The 21,290-nt window shown below is 43.3% G+C and overlaps 3 protein-coding genes across 6 annotated transcripts in view; 2 read left to right on the top strand and 1 right to left on the bottom strand.

Moving 5' to 3' along the window:
* The first annotated feature begins 1,087 nt into the window (after window positions 1-1,087).
* Window positions 1,088-14,079, top strand: LOC147797122 (polyadenylate-binding protein-interacting protein 1-like). Its single transcript, XM_087144239.1, has 11 exons — window positions 1,088-1,176; window positions 3,844-4,069; window positions 4,666-4,848; window positions 5,865-5,977; window positions 6,810-6,918; window positions 7,182-7,310; window positions 7,852-7,970; window positions 8,399-8,558; window positions 9,174-9,228; window positions 9,723-9,897; window positions 10,221-14,079. The coding sequence occupies exons 2-11, from the start codon at window positions 3,884-3,886 to the stop codon at window positions 10,306-10,308; spliced, it is 1,317 nt and encodes a 438-aa protein (XP_087000365.1). The 5' UTR covers window positions 1,088-1,176; window positions 3,844-3,883; the 3' UTR covers window positions 10,309-14,079.
* Window positions 13,964-19,473, bottom strand: LOC147797121 (putative splicing factor YJU2B). The gene is made up of 6 exons (XM_087144238.1): window positions 19,386-19,473; window positions 18,038-18,230; window positions 17,400-17,603; window positions 16,658-16,830; window positions 16,210-16,348; window positions 13,964-15,737 (listed from the first exon to the last, which is right to left on the bottom strand). The coding sequence occupies exons 1-6, from the start codon at window positions 19,386-19,388 to the stop codon at window positions 14,923-14,925; spliced, it is 1,527 nt and encodes a 508-aa protein (XP_087000364.1). The 5' UTR covers window positions 19,389-19,473; the 3' UTR covers window positions 13,964-14,922.
* A 1,183-nt stretch (window positions 19,474-20,656) lies between these two features.
* Window positions 20,657-21,290, top strand: part of trappc13 (trafficking protein particle complex 13) — a 55,380-nt gene continuing 54,746 nt past the window's right edge. For all 4 annotated transcript variants that reach the window (XM_022246079.2, XM_022246078.2, XM_087144525.1 and 1 more), the window contains exon 1: window positions 20,657-21,022. The gene's annotated coding sequence lies outside the window, so the exon portion shown is untranslated. The remainder of the gene's footprint in view (window positions 21,023-21,290) is intronic.

Here is a 21,290-nt window from a genome sequence, read left to right as displayed (position 1 = left end):
ATCTAGAATCATTTTTTTTGGGGGGGGGCTTGCTTTTTGAAGGCCAACAGTTGGATTTTTTTATGTATTCTTTATTGCCTTTCTAAGGGTGGGGCTACATTTGGGGGCTTTTTCAGTGCTTTTGAAAACGAGGGTAGTCACAAAGACCCAAAAGTCACATTCTCTCATTATTTTTCAAAAAAGGCCGAGGGGGTGGCCCTCTTAGCTCCCTGGATCCACCCTTTGTCATTTTGGAGACCCTGAAACCACAAATGCAATTTATGTCAGGAAAACAGCAGAGTTTTTTCTCCGTCAAACAACGGCGCTCGTAGTTTTTCTATTATTTCCCCTTCTTTGAATATAAATACAGTTTAAATTCTCTTCCATCAGTTTTCATGTCGAGCAAAAACATCTGTTTCTGTTCAGCTGTATACAGCGATATATGCAGTTGTAGCGTGTGTTTGACCCCAGTTATGCCACTGCCGATAATGACTATATTGTATATCCCCAAAACAGAAATCCCATATATAGTGAAAGAATTAGTTAAAATATGATAAGACAGGGCAAAATCAAAGAGAATGCGTGGAGCATGACGGGGAAAGCAATGAATGCCCGTTCCCCACCCTCGCCTCGTCCACCCTCAGTCATCGCTACAAAGTTTGCCCGGCAAAAACCCAGCCCCTATTAAACTGTACAAGGGCTGGTCCTGTGGGTGCACTCTGTTTGAAGGTTCTCGGCCTGGATACCGCACAAAAAAGTGACGAAAACTTCAAAAAGGAAATCCGAAACGATCATGCACCAAACGTTATCACTATAGTAATCATTAATTTTTCTTTGTCGGCGACCGGACGCCCAGTGAAGTAAACTTTTGGGGTAGGTCCTATTATAAAGTGGGTAAACTAAAACTGACTACCCCAGACTCTGTTAGAAGTTCTCACAATCAAATTAACCATTTCAGTTGGTTTACTATTGAATTTTTATGGAATTTATTTACTTTTTAATGAAATACTCCAAAGGCTAGCCCAGGCTGCTTGGTGTGCCTTTGATGGACGCACTAGCAAAGCGAAGGTAAATTCAACCTCGAATGCTGGTATATTAACACTGTTCACATCATCGCGAACAAAGTGAAAACGGCCGGGGACGAGCCAGTCATTGTAAATGACGTGAGTTGATTTATGTGCCGAATGACAGTGAATGGTGAGTCTTTGTTGTTCTCAGAAATAAAGAAAAGTCTTTGGGTTTTCTCATGTCTCTTCTGATTGAAATTGAACACGAGGAGAGACAATACACTGTTCAGACATGGGTGGCCTAATTGAAGTGTAGTTATGGAGTTATCTTCGGCAGTTTTGTCGAAGTCTATGTGTCGAAATTTGTGAAGGCCTGTGGTCAGATGGTGGCCATTTTTGTTTACATCCTTTTGCACCTTGCCATACAAAAGGACTGTCGATAAATTGGGACAGTGCTTACGCCGAGAAGTCGAGATTTTTTTCTCAGAGAGATTGAAGTTTAGAAATAGTTCCACAGACGGACAAAAAACGAATTTTCTCTGCCATGTCTACAGTGGTATTATCGGCCATCAAAAAGCCCCAGGCCTCCGTGCCAGTGCCATGCTAAAAAGTGAAATTCAGCAGAAAAAATCTGGGCCCAAGATTTAGCCTTCACCATGTGTTAGGCCCAGGCCCATGTTGTCTAAGAAAAGACCGAGACACATATGTATTTCTGCACTAGGGTGGCACTGTTACTCGATATTGTAGGCATAAGTCAGTGTGTCATGTGTGGGAAAGAATTCAATTATCATGATTATTAACCCTACAGACGCCACCAATGTTTCTCTGTAGGCCTAGTGACTAAGACCAATACTAATTTAGCCATCTGAAATCAATAAAATGTCTCAAAAAGTTAGCAAGGAAAATTTGAGGTATTCAAATAGAACACACTTTTTGAATTTTTCAGACAATGTTATAGGGTTTCTGCACAGGGTGTCAAGCGGAGTTTGAAACTCTTACCAAAATATCAATGTATAGAACTTCTTTGAACTTTTTCTAAGTAGGCCCTAGGCCCCTAGCCTAGGCTTGGTCCACCAAATTGAAAATTCTAGTGACTGTCATTATTTACATGTTTTGCAATAACTGTAAACTTGAATCAAGTCGGACTTGTGTTGCTTTTCCCCAGTCTGCCATCCCTTCATCACATACACAGTACACAGTCATCACACTCAGCCGCTCACATAACTGCTTTAAGGCGCCCTCGTTTGATAGCTTTTCTGCGATATCCGGATAATTCAACCATAAGTCCCGTCGGTGATATGTGGTTATTCATAATTGCATAATGTATACGGAATTTTCACCAATCAAAGCTGTCAGACTTGTAGACTTGTTCATTATTATAGAGGTATGAAAGATGTAAAAACAAGTCTGGCAATTTGATTGGCTGCTACCTGTTTTGGTAGATGAGCTGATTCACTGTGTACAAACAGTTGGCAGATTTGTTCAAGTCGGGATTTCTGACTACTCACAGTACATGTAATAAGTGAAAACAAGAGGGCGTGGAGCAAGTAACGGCGCGCGGCCTCAACATCCAAAGCATAAATGCAGACAACATCATGGAAGATCCCAACTTGAGTCAAGCCTACATGACTGCTGTGTGGCCACCACCATTTACTGAGGTTCCCAGACTCAGGATTTTTGGATGATTGTTAACCACTTCCTGCTGGGGCAGTTATTCAGTGTTGATGATGCTAGGGTGGGATATTTATCATTTTTTTCTGTTTTCAAAATTCGTTTGAAATTCCTATCTTCATGTACTGGACACTTACAAACACGTGAAGGACTGTCTGGTGTCCACTCTAACTTGACAGAAAAACATCTATTGATGCCTGAGTATTTCAGCCAGGCCTGCAGCCTTGTAAAAAGAGCCCAGATTGTGCAGTGTTATAGAATTTTCTTTTATTCACGAACCTGGCGCAGTGGGCTGCTGACCTCTTTTCAGTAGTAGTAGTAGTGGTGGTAGAGTGCATTGTCCTCCATGGTAATCTGCTTGCTCTAAATGCCCCAAAACGTGGTATACTGTTTCGAAGCAAGGCTGGATTGTCTCCACTATTGAGAGTGAAAAAATGTCAGTAATTCCCAGCAGCCAGGTCTTTTGTTCTGAGTACGGTCTTTGGTTACAAGGCCCTGTTTCCTTTGTCCGAGTTCGTAGACCCCGGCCTCGCAAAGTCGCATATAAAGCATACGTTATCCGGAATCCCCGGCAGAAGTGGTTAATCCCGACTTGAAGAACCCCTCCATGTTTTGTTTAACTCATTTTTAAATCAGGTTATAAGATGTGAATCACCAAGTCTAAAATTATGTTTTCAGTGTATGAAAGTCTTTACTCCCCGAATGACTTGACAAGGATTCATTTTTATGGACGCTGTTGCTAAAAAATAGGAAGTTTTTGTCAATTCTGGCAAATACGGATGTATGCATATGCTATACAACAAAAGGGTCCTAAAGATTAAGGATTCCTGGTTATTTTAACCTAAATCACACTGATGATGAAATTTATCATGATTTAAAAGCAGAACAAATGTTGCTGTTTACTAGAATTTGTTGAGTCAACCGGTTAAGCTCTACTTTATTGGTTGTTTACAAAGTTTGTGCCATTAGTTTTGGATGCAACCAAAAAACCACACAGGCACTTTTAAAAGTTTATCTAAATAAGTTGTTGCAAAGTTCTGAATGTGTTTTCACTAGACTCTAAAGTTATGGCATTTATAATTGAAAGTTTTCGTCTTTTTGGTTTTTTTTTTCATTTCTTAAGTACCTCTGAAAGATTTTAAACAAATGTTAAACTTTTTCATTGATTCTTTTTTTTTGCGTGCAGATGTAGGGATAACTTTGATGATGATCAAATCACTACGAAAATGAAATCTTTATCTGCCGACGCACCAGCCTTTGTGCCGGGGACAGCCTGGGAGGGTCACCCTGCCCAGCCTCAGCAGCAGTGGTCTGACTCTGGACCTGCCGAGTTTGTGCCAGGCAAGCCTTGGCCAGGGGTCAATGGTGCCCCCGCACCACAGCCGCAGCAGTGGTCCAATGGTAGCGAACAGGTCAGTCAGTGAAAAGGCTGGGTAAAATGATAACACGTTTTCTCGTTCCTGCCTGCTTTTTCACGAGTGCCTTTTTTTAAAGTCTTTGTGTGGGTACATTTGCAATGTATTCTGACTTTTTAGGTATTTGTAACAAAATGCTTATTAACTCAAAATGCAAACTTGTCGGATATGGTAAAAAGTTCTCAAAGAGAGTCATGAAAGCCTATCCACAATCTTTGAAAATTCCACACCCTCCTCAAAGAAAATTGCCCACAATCTTCTTGAAAAAACAAAGATGAGAAACTTATCCAACTTCACGTTACTGGTTTGTTTGACCCCCAAGTCTGTCAGCTCCTTCATCTTTGGGACTATTGTCTCATTTATTGTTACATGGTTCGAGTTGCTCTCCTGCTAATTACTTTTTTTGTTTGACGCACAAGACATATCCCTCTGTTAACGTGAACAAATTGTCGTGTCACTTTCCCTATCCAAACGGTAGACTAGATTGGCCAACTATCCACCTTTTCGGCGGTGTTGGTCAAACTGTATTCAATGATAGTCTGTCACTCAGACTTGCTCCATTTGTTTTGTGTTTTTTTGGGGTCTGGTTTTAGCCCCCATATTTTAACAGCAGCACAGAGCCGGATTTTGTCACCATGGTGAAGGACGTACTGTTCAGTCTCAGTGTTAGCCCGGGGTTGTTTGAAGACTACATGAAGTCTATGGTGGAGCACCTCAACGCAGCCGTCAGGTCCAACAAAGATTTAGGCCTCATAGCCGACATCATTTTTGAGCAGGTAAAAAGGGCTGTGCCCAAATACTCGGGCTGTGGCTAAACAGGTGCACTGGCTGGTGGCAAAACAGATGCAAGATTTGAGGAAATTAACAAACCTGGAAAAATTTGCCTTTTTGTTTTTGCTGGTTTTCATCCCCATTCAGTCAGCACCAAAAAGTACCCCCCAAAATATCGCCAACCTACGTTCCCTATTTTTGAGAGGCATGTAATCGGAAGCATGGCTTTTTTTCCTTCTCATTGCTTGCCTCTTTTTCCACCTGACTTTGGAGCCGCTAAAATTTCCATGGATTTTTCAAGCCTTTATCAAGTCAAAGATCTCCACCACGATCGATCATGTCGCAAACATTTCATGGTGCCCGAGTTTTCCATAAATGCGGCCAGTAGCAATGCATAGTACATGTACAGTTTTTTTACAAGTGATGCCGAGTTCTTACAGTTCAACACCTTATACCCCCACTGTTCAGTAGAATTCTGTTTCATTCCAGGGGGAGTAACATTAAACACAGGAGTCCTGCATTTACTTTTGTGAAAAATTTGGAAAATACTACTTCCAGATCTGGCAGTTTAGTGCCAGACAGAAAAATCTGTAAGTGCTGAATACATTTTTGCCAAAACTCCGGACAAATCTCACCCCTGACCAGGCTTCCGCAAGTGCAGACTTATATTGCAGTTGTAACGTTTCTTGCGTTGACCAAGTGACTCGATGTGGACACTGTTGTTTTGGACTTGGAGTGCACACAGCAAATTTAATTTTCAACTGAATGTGTACACGATTAATTTTCGACCAAATGTGCACAAAAATGTGAGGGACGATGTCCGAGCTCAGGAACACAGCGGTAAGGCGTTGACCTTATTTCGATAGTTACATTTTGCATATTTTATAACTCTAAACCAGTCCAGAAGCTGGAACTGCCAAGTCCCAAGCTGTTCGGTAGTTGCAAGACAGTAACAGAAAACAGATCGGTCCGAATTGTTAAATATAATGTGAAGATTTTTAACTGTTTTGCTTGTCTGTAGTCTGTGCTGGAGCCCAACTTCAGATACACCGGTGCAAGGGCCTGTGACTACCTCATCTCCCACCTAGAACTTCCACCAGCCATTACCAAATTCCGTAGCCATATTAATCAAAGGTACGCCTATGACGTCCCAGATTATTACATGGGCGCACATTCCTCATTAGGAGCATGTCCGTGTTGTTCCTTCCATTGCTCCCAATCGCAACATTTCACGCGTGCTGACGATGCTCCCGACATCCATTTCGTCGCATCCTCGGCAGAACATGAAGCCAGGGTACCAGCCTTGTCCAACCTTTTCCTCAAGTCGCGCCAGTGTCCTCGTGTACATCTCTTGGTGAAGAGGGGAAAAAAAACTTGATTCAAATCTGATTCTTCAGTGTTCGTTGCAGCTATAGCAATCTGTGCACTCAAATGCTCATATTGTTGAAAATACTCCATATGCAATAACCTTGGTACTTATTTGTGATTCCTTCATACTAGACTGCCTTGTATCTGAAGTCTACTTGCATGCGGACTTGGACAAGGACTCAACTTTTATTGCCATTAAGCATTGTTGTAATGAGGACCCTAGCAAAACCTCACAAGACCAGCTCAAGACCTTCTATCTGAATTCAAGTCACAAGCTATTCAAGTGAAGAGAGGCTTTGCATGGTAGCCATCTTGCAGGGCAGTTGTTTTGTTCCACAGGGAAACTGCCTTTGTGCATACCCTGTGGAACAAAAGCACCTGTCTGCAGGATGACAGCCACGCAAACCCTCTGTTGGAACCCAAGTCATTCCTTTGCCATTGCTTACGCTGTCGCATGTGACTTGTGTAGTGTCTGGTCTTGTATCGGCTGGCGCCGCGGTCCAGACTGCAACACTGCTGCAAAGGATAGCCAGGCTGGACCAAGTCATGCCTTGTTCATTTCCAGTCTGGCAGCATCTTTTTTTGCATTTTTCGACAGAGTCAAAGAGGCTGTTGAAAGCAGAGAAGCCATGGCCAGGGACCCCAACAAGCTGACAAGGTTACACGGAGCCACCATGTTCCTCGCCGAATTGTTTCTCATATCAGAGGTACAACCCTCGCTCCTTCAGCACCTCTCCCAGGCTCCCTCTTGTCCCCCTGTCAATTCCTTCTCTGCAGAGGCATCCCAGTGGCTTATCTTTGTGCAGTAATTGCCACACGTCTGTCATATTCCGTCGCTGTGAATGTCCCCATGACGAGTCAACGGTGCATACAATGAGACTGAAGTTTTCATTGAGCTTAGTCAACGTGTCTGTATTATGCAGTGGCATTTCAGGCATGTTTAAAAGGGGACATTTCTTGTGCTTTGCAGGTGCATGTGCCAGAAGCAAAGGGACCCCAGAGGATAGATGTATACCGTGTAGCTCTGAGTGAGCTCATGGACACTCTACTTAACAGTGCCAGCGACGAAAACCTGAAATGTCTCGGCCTACTTCTAAAGGTATGACCAGGGAAAGGATTGTCTTAATTGATGTCAAACGCTTCAGGGGATCGTAAAATTTTCACGGGGGGGGGGGGGGAGTGGGCATGTTTGAGATTTTTTATGGGGGAGGCTGGTAAACCAACCCGCCTGACAAAGGCCTCGACCAACTGACCAAGATTTTGCAACGATTGTGAAGTTGGTTGAGAGAAAGAAACTAGGCATTTTCCCAAGTATTATGGAGAGAGTGATCATCAAACAGTCCAATGCCCGCACCTTAGCCCAGGCATTGTAGTCAAACTCAAAATCTTATCAAAGTAAGGGTCATATTGAGCAGCAGCGTATGATGTCATTGTGCAACCGAATGGAATAGGTGCGCACGGTTGGACGCGCTGGTTCTCACACTAATGCCTTTTACACTCGTAATTTTTGCACGTGACGTATTCACTTAGGTACTCTGTGCTCCACTGGTCAGAACATTTGTAGTTAAATTTTGAGCGTGCATTCTTGAGTTTCCAAATGAGTTCAGGTAGGATAATGTGTCTCCGAAAAATTCTCTCAGCTCTCAGGGAAAGAAATTGAAGATTACGACAGGGAGCAGAACAACAAGACGAGTTCTGAACAGCTGAGCAAAATATTCCTGAAAGCCAGACAGTACGTCACGAATCAGGCCGTCGACAAGTAAGTGACTTTATGTGCATTGAAAAAAAAAGAAAAAGCAAGCATTCAAGCTAGTATGTCGTGGCTGCTCTTTAGATGGTGCTTACATTCACTCAGAAATCAGATGTATGCATTTTGCCCTGTTCCATTTCAACGACAGAATAGAATGCCGTGTCAGTTGCCAGTGTTTAGTTTCATGGAACAGACTATCCCCACGGTTGGTCTGTGTGAAGGGTTATCAAAATTCCAGCTGTTAATTTATTATTTCAAAGTCTGTCGGGAAATAGAAGCCTATTTCTTGTTTCCTGTAACGGAAAGTTCCCACTTGAAGAAGAGCAAGACTTTCTCGCGGAAAAGATCCGGCGCCGTCAGACGTTTGTTTTCGTAGAACAGTTTGCATGTTTTTGCCAGAGGCATTCGTTGATGTGGTTCATCGTTTCCCCCTCCAGGAACGTGCGGGAGCTGTGGCTGCAGCTGATTGAGCTGCGGGCGAAGCGGTGGGGGCAAGGCAGCGGGGCATCCTACAGCGGTAGCACCGCGGCCCCGCCACCTGCTGGCAGCAGCGGTTACATGTCGGGCGGTGGAGACACCGCACCTGCCATGTTCAGCGTAAGTCAAAATGCTAGCGATGTTGCTTATCTCTACTATTGTCTGCTGTGGTGGGAATGTGGTCCCAGAAGACTTGACGGACTTACTCAGGCACGCAGTGAGGACCCTTCCGAGTGTAACAAGTGCCATTTGACCTCTCTTGCATTTTTTAACCAGTCATAGATAGCTACGCACTGAATCAGTGTCAACAAAAGAGTGCCAAACAAATCTTAGCCTACCCATGCACCCATCCACCCATGCATGCACGAACCCACCACCCACTCAACCACCCACAACTTCACCCTCCAACCCATCGAACCACCCACACACCCAACCCACCCTACCTACACCTATTTCAGGTGCTGTGTAAATGGAAGCAAAATTTTTATTTCACCTTGTGCAGACAGCACACAGTTGTTACATCAGATGTACGGCCATAGAGTACCGAAGTGTGACGTCACTGTGAACCACAAAGTGCTGTGCAAATGAATAGAGTACGCGCGCGTGCTGGTTCACGTGCTGGTTCTCGCACTAATGCCTTTTACACACTAATTGTGCACGGGACATATCCACTTCGGCACTCTATTGAGAGATTGGCAATTCTCTATCATCCTACATTTATATTCTCTTCAACAGAACCAGCCAGTATTCTATGATTCACAGGGTAAAGTCATCTCAGCGGCCGAGGCAGGTACGTCCCGCCATACACTTGCCACCCGCTTTGGTGCGGTCTGGGGAAGTTTGGCACACTTGAGGGGTCAAGTGGTACCTCGGGCAACAAGAAGGGATGTATTGGGGATGTCTTCTACCGAGTTCATCGGTCATAAACGTCGGAAATACATCACTGAAACAGTTTTCAACCGATGAAATGTCACAGTGTAATCCGTCTTGTAGCAGAGGCAGTGGTCACTTGAAGGAGTAAAATGAGTCTTATTCACCACAAGATTCTCCTCATGACCTTAGGTCTAGATGAGCCCAGAACTACTTAAACCAAACAGTCCTTGGTCCATCACTTGTTTGGGGGATTGACAGTTAGGGTTGAAGTACTTCAGTGTTGGCGTTGCCCTCTTCATGAGGTCAGTGCTTAAAAGTAGAGAGATACATGATTTTTTTTTTTTTCATTTTTCTTGAAGCCTTGGATGAATTTTTACATCAAATTTGCTTCTTTTCTGCATTTTCTTGAAGGCTTCGGAGATGAGTATGACGGTGATTTGGAGAACTGGGCGTATTACCAGACTACGGAAGACGACGGCTCGGCTGACCCCTACACCGACTACGCGCCGTCATCAACGGCCGACCCGTACGCCGAGTACGACTGGGATCCTAGTCACTACCAGCAGGAGCCCGCTGCAGAACTTGAGTGAGTCCGGGTCATAAAGAAAAGACACAGCACTGAGCGACAGTGGCATAATGTCATCACTGTAGATACAAAACTTAAATGATTGGGATTACTGTACCCCCACACTTCGTACATGTACATCTGCACCTGAACTACTGCTCTGCCGATGAGTCGCATATTTGGGTATTTTGATCGATTGTGGAATATTCATATCTTTATTCTCGAAGATCTGCAAAATCGAGAAGGACAAGTTGTCAGTATTTTCGGCTTTGATCAGATGAAAAGCAGTGGCATATCGGGTGGGGGCAGTGGATCTAAACCATTCTTTTCATCGTTCCTTGCAGCTACGCCGACGACCTTGATGAGCTTGATGCTGAAATCCAGAAAGCATTCAGCGACTTTCTAATCGAAACGGGACAAGGAGACCACTGATGAATAACCCACGAGTAACATGAATATGTAAAAGAAGAAGTTAAAATATTGAACAACATTCAAGCATTGTTGACATGCTTCCATGTGCAGATTGGATGATTGAAGTGATGTAATGAATAAATTGTAACAACTAATGAATATGTAATTTAGATATCAATGATTAAAAGTGAGCATCCCAGAGGTATTGGAAATCAGTTCATAGCCAAAAAATGCCTGCAAAATTGACCCGCTGCGTATTTTGCAGTCGAATCGTTCAGGGGAAAGGGTTTTTCCAAATAACGCAAGGTCTGGAAAACTCGCGACAGAAGTGGTTCATCTGCTCTGTGCATAAAATTGCCATTTGGTTTGGCAATGGACTGGCGTCTTTCACATTCAAAGGGATACAGTGGGCCCTCTTTCACATGGGCTTTGTCCTAAAAGAGCAGGGGGGGGTGTTAGAATCTCCCCCCCCCCCACACACACTTTCTCCAACATTGTTACAGCGAATTTTTTTTACCCTGCTTGAACCTTCAGGGTTGTTTAATTAATGTCGCGCGGTCATTTTTTGACATCAGTTCTGTGAAAGTGGGGCATGCGTTCTCACGAAATGCTCATTTTGCTGAAAACAGGTCAGCCGAGCATGTGTACTCTTTCCATTGACATGATCAATTCCCCCCCGGCTGACGTGCCTGAGGCCATGAACGTCAGATGACTGTAACAACAAACCATGTGTGAGTTTGAATTGACACTGCACAGACGTACCTCTAGCGAGTGTCTACATCTGCATGCCAAGTGCCAAGCCTGAATCTCTTTGCGTTGAAAAACATTAATGTACTTAGTGCACTCTCTATCGCTGGTCCTATGAGGGAACAGAAACTGAAAGAAACTTCCCATCATGTTGAGTAAATTGGCTTGTGGCTAGCACCCACATACCAAAGATATTGACGAACTAAGTGGTAAGAACCCTGGAAATCTGTCGCTGAGGTCCCAGGTTCAAATCCTGCTCCAGTCAATTTCTCTGTACAGTATGTAGCTAGTTTGCCCGTATTGGATGAGAAATGTCAGTGTTTGGACTTCCGAGAATGCACATAGTGGATCGGACAAGAATAATTTGATAGCGTTGCGTCCACTCGGCCAAAGGTTATTAAAAATATGGGGGTTTTACGGCTGTACAATTGGAACTGATGTATCAAAACGTATTTGAAATGTGGCATTAAAATGTACAGGTACATGTTTTGTCGTAATTGTTCAAACCGTTTTCCAACTGCTTGGTTTTTTACTCGTTACGATCTGCTTGTAGGGTTAACTCTTGCTAAACTTTTAGATTGATTGGAAGAAGATTTAAAATGTTGACGCACTTCTGAACACCGTGCCCGGAGTGTTAACAATTGGAAGGTCAACAGAACGTCAGAAGCCTGTGATATTAAACTGGGGCCAATTTCATAGAGCTGCTTAAGCACAAAATTTGCTTAGCACGAGAAAACCTTGCTTAATAAATTAGGTAACCAGGCAAAATTCCATGTGATGTACATGTACATTGTGTTTGGATCATATTTAGCTGTGTTTTGGTTAGCATGACAATCAGAGTTGGAGCTGGTAACCTTTGTTTTTTAAGCAAGGCTTTTTTTGCGCTTAAGAAAATTTTGTGCTTAAGCAGCTCTATGAAATTGACCCCAGGATAGAACGTCCTGACATGGGATTAAGGCTGACTTACAAACTGCAGCGAAAGCCCAGTTGCCCATGTGCTGTTAAGCGAGGCTGTGATACATTCTGTCATGAAGTTTACATGTGCAAATGACACAGGGAAGTTGTTATCAATACTCGCACTAGAATTAGTGCCAGACAGCCTCATTCCTTGTAATATTAAGTGCCTCGTTTTGCTTGGAGGGGTTTCAGTGCTGTAGAGCTGGCACGCAGTTCATCCCTGCATCCAGTCATCTCCATTTTATTTTTTTTCATTCAATTATGATGTTACGAGGAGCTATAATTATCACGGCGTTATTTGAGGCACGTTCTGATGACCCATGTAGGCTGTAACTTACAGAACCTCGTTAAGTGGAGTGCCCTCATTAAATTTTGAAGAGCTGTTTTGTATTGAATTTAGGGAGTTGTGCATCTGATTTGCAGGCATTAACATTCATGAGGTTCTGTTGTAACTCTCACAAACACACATACTTACCTTACATACCTAGTGTGGACATTCCTTTCTCTTCGTGCAGTTGAGAAAACTCGGTGAAAATAGTCAGTACTTGTTTTTCTTGAACTGGGAACACGATTTTCAGCTATCTTTTTGTACAAGGTTTCCTTGGCTATTCCTCTCCCTTTTACGACAGATGACCCCTACCCCAAAATGCTTCTAAAGTTCTTTTTCAGAGGAGAAACGTCCCGTGGACATGTGTAAGTCCACAGAACATCTCCCTTTCCTGCATCGTGTGGACATCTTTTGTTCACAAGTCCACACTGGGTATGTAAGGTCAGTGCAGTGAAGTGCATCAGCACTTAAGGTTCTGTTAAATACTTGGCACGCACGTGAGGTTATGAAGTCCTCAGTGCAGCTTATAAATGAAGGTCCTTAAGGTCCTTCGATTTCTTCATGAGGCCCCCTTGTTTTCTAGCAACGCTCAGACCCAGTCCAATGGGCGTGTGTTGAGTGAAGTTTAAATTTTAATTCAAGGTTCAGTTGAGATGAAGTCCATATCTCATGCCCTCGACCGGGGGCAGGGTGTCACTGTCTGACCACAAAGTGTGCCATAGTGAACAGTGGGGAGAAAACCTTGATATTGTCGCCAAATGCCTGTGAAAAAGGAGCATTCACATTGTTTTTCACCCATTTTCAAACCAGTTTACAGACTTGCCTGTGAGTTTGGCAGAAAATACCAGAGGTCACTCATGTCAGGTTGTTTGGGCACACAAACCAAGGACGCTATGCATTTCCAGGGAAACATTTCCCACTTCAAGTGACATATCTAGATGATGCTGTACTTAACATAAAAGTAATAGTCAACAGAAGCTTTTTGAAATTTCCTCTTTTTTTAAAATTTTGTCGGTTGAATTTGCATTTTGGTGAGTAAGTTCTCAGGTAGTTGAATTTGAGTGGAATTTGAGTGTGTGCTGTTCACAACATGGAAAAACTGCCTCTCGCTGAATGAGTAGTTTTAAAGTTCCAAAATTCTTGTGTACACACTCTACACATTTTTATTGTTGATGGGATGTTTTCATTTGACAGTGTGCCATCAGGTTGTGAAAAAAATATACAATGGTCTGTTGTGAACTTACACGAAAAAAGGTCAAAATAACTACATGTAATATTGTGAATAAGCCTCAAGTTGTGTATTTGGGGACAATTTTTTCCCCTCACCAAGACTTGTTGTATGGCACAAATGTGCACTCGACTGTTTAGATACAAGAGATGCCCAAGAACTACAAAAAAGTTCCCAAGGACCAAAGGTCTTAATGCCCCCCCCCAAAAAAAGAAATTAACTTGCTACTGCACATGTAACTATTTAAAAATGGCAACACTTTGGAGATATTCCATCCCACATAACATATAGAACTGGCAAAAGTTAATAGCAGCTTCCAGAACTAATTTGAATCCAGCTTTTTTTTTTCTTTTGAGTGTAATAGAGAGGGACACACAGACCAGAAATGCTTTGGAAATGATCGGAAACCTGGAGACTTTCCTCAGTTTACATTACACAGACTTCTGTAGTTTAAATGGTTTAATTTACCAGACCTGTATTTATATGGGTGTACATACATTTTCAAACGTAACGAATAAAGTTGACAAAAACACTTTGTGTCATCTGAGATTTTACCATTTTAAAGTTTGTCGGCGTGAAACTAGACCACTTCTTGTAGATCGTGATCGACTGTTATACAAAGACGTGCCAGCAATGTTAATGCAAAGATGTGGGTTTGAGGGGCTGTTATGATGGGGTTACATGTGCTCAGTCTTTCTTCTAAATCCTAACTCAATTCATTTCGAAAATGCACTTTCCATACATCATTGTGTTTGCAGGATAAATTAAAAGTGCATCAAATTTTATAAGAGGCCATACCAAGAACTTGCCCAGAGAACTCTTGTATGTGAGATAAATAGAAAAACCAAAGGATATATTTTCAGGGCGCATCTTTCATAGGTTTTTTTTTTTTCTCACGGAAAGGATATTTGAGCCATTTCCGAAATCAGCACTTCGGAATTCGTGAGCAGGCATGCAACTGAAATTCAGGGGAAAAAAGGAAATACCGGGCAGCCTTGGGCTTTGCCCAGTGTTTATCAGTTTGAAAGGTTGACATCCAACACCTCGATCACTTTACGTTGTACATAGCTCTAAATCACTGCACCTAATCCATGCTTTCTCTACCGATTCAGAAACTGCGCGTCCACCATCACAGAACCGGGTCTCGATGCGCAAAATTTCTGATGTTGACTCACAAGCAGGAAATACATCTAGATATTTTGGGGGATAAGCATTGGGAGTGTTGTAAGCACTCGTATTCAAGAATCAACACAGTATTTCAATGGCCAATAAAGAAAGTGTGCACGATTCTGGACAGTTCGAGTCGGTGCTGAAGAATTTTAAAGTGGTGCTCCACTTTGATAATGAAGACAGAGAATGTATAAGTTTCTGGCATTTAATCCGCCGATCCATCGCTGTCGCCGCTGCTGTAGTCACAGGACACGAGCGACTTCACAAGGGTTGCATTACCTTTGCCAACAGTCAGCTTTCCCGGGCTAACTTCAGTTTGTGCAGTGCGGTCACCCACGGTTCTTTTTGAATCTCCTCTGGGCTGATGCCCACTCTCAAAACCGTTTGGTTGCCGGTGAGGCCTTTCTGTGGCTTGTAGGCGGTTTGAAAACTCAAGATTGATATCTTTGAGATAGTCAGTCGCCGCATGTTCAGTGGTTGTTCTTTCTCCATTTGCGTCTTCAGAGCTGCGGCCCAGTTGCATGGCTGAAGTACAAATGCATTCACATTTTGTCCTGGAAGTTTTCAGTTCCTGATCAGTGCACACCTGATCTCTAGTGACCTCAGATTCTGGAACTGACCCGGCTTCAAGTTTAGGTGAGACCACTTTGCTGGCCTCTTGATCCGATCTAGTCCTGTCTTCCTGGGGGTCTGGCGATTTCTCTTCACTGTTTCGGGTATCCTTCTGCCTCTTTGACAGGACGATCCCCATTCCCCCGCTCTGCCGCGCAGTCTTTCTGTCCGGACAGGAGCCAAAGTCATCAAAGCCGGCACTCGTTCTCTTAGCGGCTTTCAGTCTGTGGATCAGATCAAATTGTTTCTGGGCTCCCGAGTTTCGGTGCTGCTTTGATGTCTCCTGTGATGGGGGAGTGGTTGCCATCGCCGATGCCGGAGTAGATGAAGAGGACGAAGACAAGGATTTGGAGAAGATACTCCTGTTTGATATCTCCTGCCTCTTTTTCTTTTGCTTCTCATCATAGGCTATAAAGAAAAAAAAACACAAGTGAAATTTAAGAACAGAAAGTGTAAAAGATCTTTGAATGCAAAAATTAAAAGTTACAAGACTTAAATTTGCTGTCCAATCGTCAAATGTTGGTACAGTTTCCCGAACCACAAATTACAAATTCATTAGCCAATCAGCGAGAAGCAATAAACGCTGTTACACTTGGCTACATCTTTTTTGGCAATGTAAAAAACTTCGGAATTCAGTAAATTCACTTTTCAGTTCTGTGAAATGCAGCTTGCACTTTTGACATTAATGCCATGATTTTTGTAAGCCTGTGTCCGTCCGTGAGATAATTTCCTCTTGGACAGTAGGCAGTCGGTAGTAAAATGGTAACTTTCGAGGGTATGGTTTCATATTATGGTTATTTATCCTAATCATACTTTCTTCCCGGATAAGGTCAGCTTCGGGGGGGGGGGAATTATCTCACATCCAGGTTTGTGTACTCACTCTCCACGGTGTTGTACTTCATCAGCGATGCCAGCTTCTTGTCCTCGTCATGTTCAGGGACCAGCGCAATGTCAAGGGAAGATTTGGACAGCAGGGCTTCGTCTCTGGCAACGGCCGTCTTCAACTCAGTCTTCTCTTTCTGAGAATAAACATTTTTCGAAAATCTGTCACGTCCCTTCCAAACTCTGGAATGCTGATGTTTAGCAGGACCGCGCTAACTATAAACCAAGCAGTGGACAAAAGAGGCCTTATGTAGTTGCTGCCGACTGTTAACATAATGAATGAGTGGTCTTTGTTCCCAAGACCTCTTGAGTTTGGCAGGTTAGGAGTAAAATCATTGTAGGTATACCAGTTTATTATTCTCTTCAGATGTGACTCTCTCGTCACAAGAAGATAGTACACTTTTAGGTTTCCCGACTGCAACCATGAAAAGTTACTGATCTCCTACCCTGAATTTCTGCCTCAGCATCCTGTTCAGCTCAAAGTCATCTTTCCAAGTCGTCTGCGTCTGCTCCAGCTCGTGCAGCGTTGGGGCGACGGCTTCAAGTTTCTTGGTGTCATCCGCGCCGTGCTCCAACTTGAACATGGGATCCGTGGCCAACTTCTTAACCGTTTGCCGATCTAAGAACAAAATACGTGTTTACTACACCTCATAAATATTCATGAACAAATCGGAGCGCATCATTGGCCGATTCCACCTCAAGTCTGGGAAGTAGAAATGATATGTGACCAGGTGACGTCAAAGCGGTGAGTATCCACCTCGTTGCCGTGCGGTAGTTTTTTCTGGTAGCATCAAAAAATCCCTCTGGAACCCACCGCGTAAATATAGTGTGTGTCATGTAATCTTTACGGAACCAGTCTATCTGGAGTTGTATCCTAATAACTATATCCTTTATATTGGCATCGGTTAAATTAACTTGGACGAGGGCATCACCAGCGTTGCATCTTCCTAATGCCAACTCCATCAACATTTGCAAATAGCCAGTCTTTCTAAGCATTCCGTAAGGGATCTTTCCAAATCCTTCACTTTGCAGGAAACCTATGGACTCTACTCTCCTGCGAATGGAACAAAATATTCCAAAATCCCCTTTGGGATTTTAAAAGATCTGAGAGGCTGAACATTCACAATAATCGAGTAATAATGATAAAAGAGGAATACAGTGGATGTTCGGAGGACTTAGAGTGCCTACCTTCTGTCAGAACCTGTTCATTTTCAGCCATGTCCCACTTCTGGTTCTTGCGGTGGGCGCCTGTCACGACGGTGTAGTCGCACTCCATGGGGTTCGTCTCCATCTCGATGTAATTGTCGCACAGGTGGCATTTCATCCGGAAGCGGTAGATGGGCGTGGTGTAGTAGTTGCCCACTTTGGTCTTCTCGGCATTGTAGCGGACGCCTGATGGAGGGGCAGGATTGAATAAATAGAACCCATCCACTAAGCTCCGCCCAACTGTGTCCTGACCAATCACAGCCGTGATTTATGTCTGACATGTGTGCACGACCGCACGATAAAGCGCGCGGCTGGAACATGAGTCGGCAAAGAGGACGTGTTATGTGCCCACGTGTGCAGTGGGCGGGGTGTATTGGAACGGCCTATTGTTATACGTGCAATACAGAGCTTTGTGTGGGTGGAAAAGTATACGGCAAAAAATACAGTAAAGGGGGCCAGTAGGTCACCATCGTGACCCTACTGTTACCCTGATTTTGCCGGTCCTTGAGCTTTCCACAACTTGTTCAAGATTGAGACCACTTTATGATTTTATTCATATTTTTTGGCAGGAGCGGGAGGAAACTCTGCAACACACCAGTGGCAAAACTCCAGTCACTCACCCATGCCTATGTGATTGCCGCAGCCCCCACACCAGATGTTGTACGGCATCTCAAACCGGATAACCAGGATGCCTTCGCTGAGTCGTTTGGCCCGCTCCCGTAGGGGATGGGAGTTGCGGTACTTGTTGATGGAGCCATGCTTGGTGGGATCGAAATCCGGCGGGTAGTAGCGGTTGGTAGCCTTCCTGTCAGCCTACAGGACCCCCCAAAAAAATTCACCAATGCAAATGTTTAAGAGGAAAAGGTGATTTTCGTCATTTAACATGCCAATAACATACCAATGTTAGGGGACTCAGCTACATTACGTGTTCTTATTCCTCCAAAAGTATTATAAGCAGAAGTTAGGTTGAGCCCGACTACGTCCAAATGTTTAAGAAAGGCAATTTGTAGGGTCCTAGTATTAGTAAGGCCTACTCAGACTAAGCAGGCTATGTCATCAACTCTAACATGGCCTAATCATGACAGAAGCCAGGACATTATTAATGGATGCTGAACATGTTGGATGCAATAGTCAATCTTTGTGTCGATACAACTTACAAGGGCAAAACCTGTTATATATAATTAACATCTTCCCAACGCAAAAATACATCTTGAAAATAGTTCGCGGTACCCGCTGCTTCATTTGACTCGGACCGGCCAGCCGACCCCGGCAAGCTCGGTGGTCGAGTGGTTAAGACATCTGCACTAGTAGACAGGAGGTTGTGGGTTCGAGTCCCACCCGAGTAAGCTTGTGAGGTTTTTTTCGCAAGCTCTCGGACAAGCACTGAGCATACAGTGCTTATTAATATACGTTGGGTAAGGGCAAAACCTGTTATATATAATTAACATCTCCCCAACGCAAAAAAATACATCTTGAAAACAACTTACAAGGTTGTGGAAAATGGTTTCTAAAAATGGATGTTAAGTTGGTGATTTCAAATAAAATTGATCTGCTGATAGCACAACGCTGTTGTGCTATCGTCATAATCATGCCGTTCAATGTCAGGGCAATCTTGACTCTTGTCTTCGTAGGATAATCAACTCAGGAGGGAGCACAATATATTCTTCTGCACTGAACAATGCTGATCCGTCAAAGACATGGGTACCCGCAGATTCGTGGGGTTCGACCATCCGCCCACGAACGTTGTTGGGAGCAGACGTCGAACCCCACAAATAACTGCGGGGGTAAGAACTATAGGCCTAACTTGAGTTACGGCCTTCCGATCGCGCCCAACATCTGAACATACATATTGCTACGGACAGAGAAACTTCCTAAGAGCATGAGAAACTATGTGCGTGTTCAACAAGTTTGTAATTTTGATCACATCATGATTAGTTGAGGAAAAGATCATATCTATTAGAGTATTACCATTTTTGAGCAATATGTCTTTCCGCCCAGCTAGCTGTCTGAAATGCAGTGATCAGAGGCGGGTTAGCCACGCAATGTTCAAGATGTTTTCAAGTGCGCCATCTATTGCCCTGCTCCTGCCAGGCAAGGTAAACTTTTCATTGTTCTAGCAAGTATGCCCAGTCACCGTTATGAAATTATGAAATCATACGATTAAAGCCTTCTACACTTGTTTTCTTCCGGATTATACTTCCCCAGGCCATTTTTTCCCAAACTTATGATACAACACATGAACTTGAAATTTCAAGTATGAGTAAATGAACATTAACCCGCGGTGCCTGAGGTGTTACAAGGTTGACGTCATCAGCGGCGTATCCAGCTTTTTTGGGGGGGGGGATCCATGATGAGAAAAAAAATCAAAAGCCTTACTCACAGGTCCGATATCCTGGCGTTTATTTGCTGGTGTTGTTCTCTGGGGGATTTGGTGCTAATATTTGATAAATAAATATACCGAACATTTTCTCTCCTACGGACTCATTCTTTGTTAAAAAAAATCCATCGGGGATACGGCATGTCATACTATTTCTAATCTTTGAAAATCCATACAAAAATCGTGAGATACCTCATTTTGCTTTTTGCGTCAAGTCGTAGAGTAAATATAGGTTTTTGTAATGAGTGTAAAATTACCTGACCCTTGTTTTCGGTCGAAACCTGACGGGCCTTATGACTTGAAATTGGTAAAGGAAATGAACCTGAATTGCTTTGCTCCATCGCATTGAAATGCAAACTTTCAAAATAAACTTTCGATTTCATTATACTCCCTTTTTGTAATCATTATGATTGAATCAAACTATATGATTAACAAATCTTCTAGCGTTTGTTCATCACCGCGCCATAGGCGCTTCCCACCCTTCCCAAGTTTCAACAACAATAACTGATGTGACGTAATTGAATGAACCGGCCTGCATGTACATCAACTAATCTTGACCATTGGGCGACAGCTTGTAGACTTTTAGACCAATGAGAAATTGCGAAGGACTGATAGTTTTATAATTTCGCAGCAGAAATGTATTCATTCAACAAACGAAATGTAGTGCGCTTTTGAAAACCCGTTTCCATAATATTGAAATGGTTGCATTTAATTTTGTCACACAATTTTGAATTTCAACAATAATTTATTTCAAAGCATGATTTCCAGACATTTTTAGGTAACAGCACCTTGGCTGAAGTTGGTTTTACCTACTGTTTCGGCGTAACAATCTGAGGTGATTCGGTTCCAGCACTTTCTGCAAAAGTTTCATTGCATTACCGTGCATCTGTAACACAGAGAATAAACCGTGAGATATATTCCACTGTAGCACTGATTTTTACAGATTTGTAGCTTGATAAGGTAAGGGAAATCTATCTTCCTTCATAGTTGGGGACTGGAGGACGGATGATGCCATCCATCAGCTAGCATTTGAGCATAGGGTGTAACGGTGGTCTCAATAGGCCTTACCGGTGAAGGCCAGTGCCAGTCCAAACGAGTCTCTGGCTCCTCGTCGTGGTGAGCACCCGGGCAGCTCAAACATCAACTGCTGAACGTGCTGCAAATTGAAGGACTTGTCAGGTCCATTGGCGCTGATGAAAACTTCAAAACCTAACTATCAGTGGACTCGGTAAGTATCTGATGCTTAATCCCAAACAAAAACATATCAGGAGTGCGTTTTGGCAGCTGTAACCAAGAAATTGGGGGGGGGGCGTTTTTACAGACGGAGAATGCCTTCAGAAGCCTTAATTAGGCACAAATTAAGTCTGCGTGTAATGATGTGGTAGGCCTACTCGAGCTCCAACCCGCCAAAACACTCAACCAAAGATGAACAGAACTAATGTTTGGTTATGACTGCCAGAATACACCTCAGGTAGGCCTATAGCGATAATTTAACA

This window comes from Acanthaster planci, linkage group LG12 (assembly GCF_054643075.1).
Source record: "Acanthaster planci isolate LZ-2023a linkage group LG12, COTS_SCS, whole genome shotgun sequence".
Taxonomy (NCBI): domain Eukaryota; kingdom Metazoa; phylum Echinodermata; class Asteroidea; order Valvatida; family Acanthasteridae; genus Acanthaster; species Acanthaster planci.
Note: the sequence above shows the minus strand (reverse complement) of the source record. Positions and strands in the feature narration are given on the sequence as shown.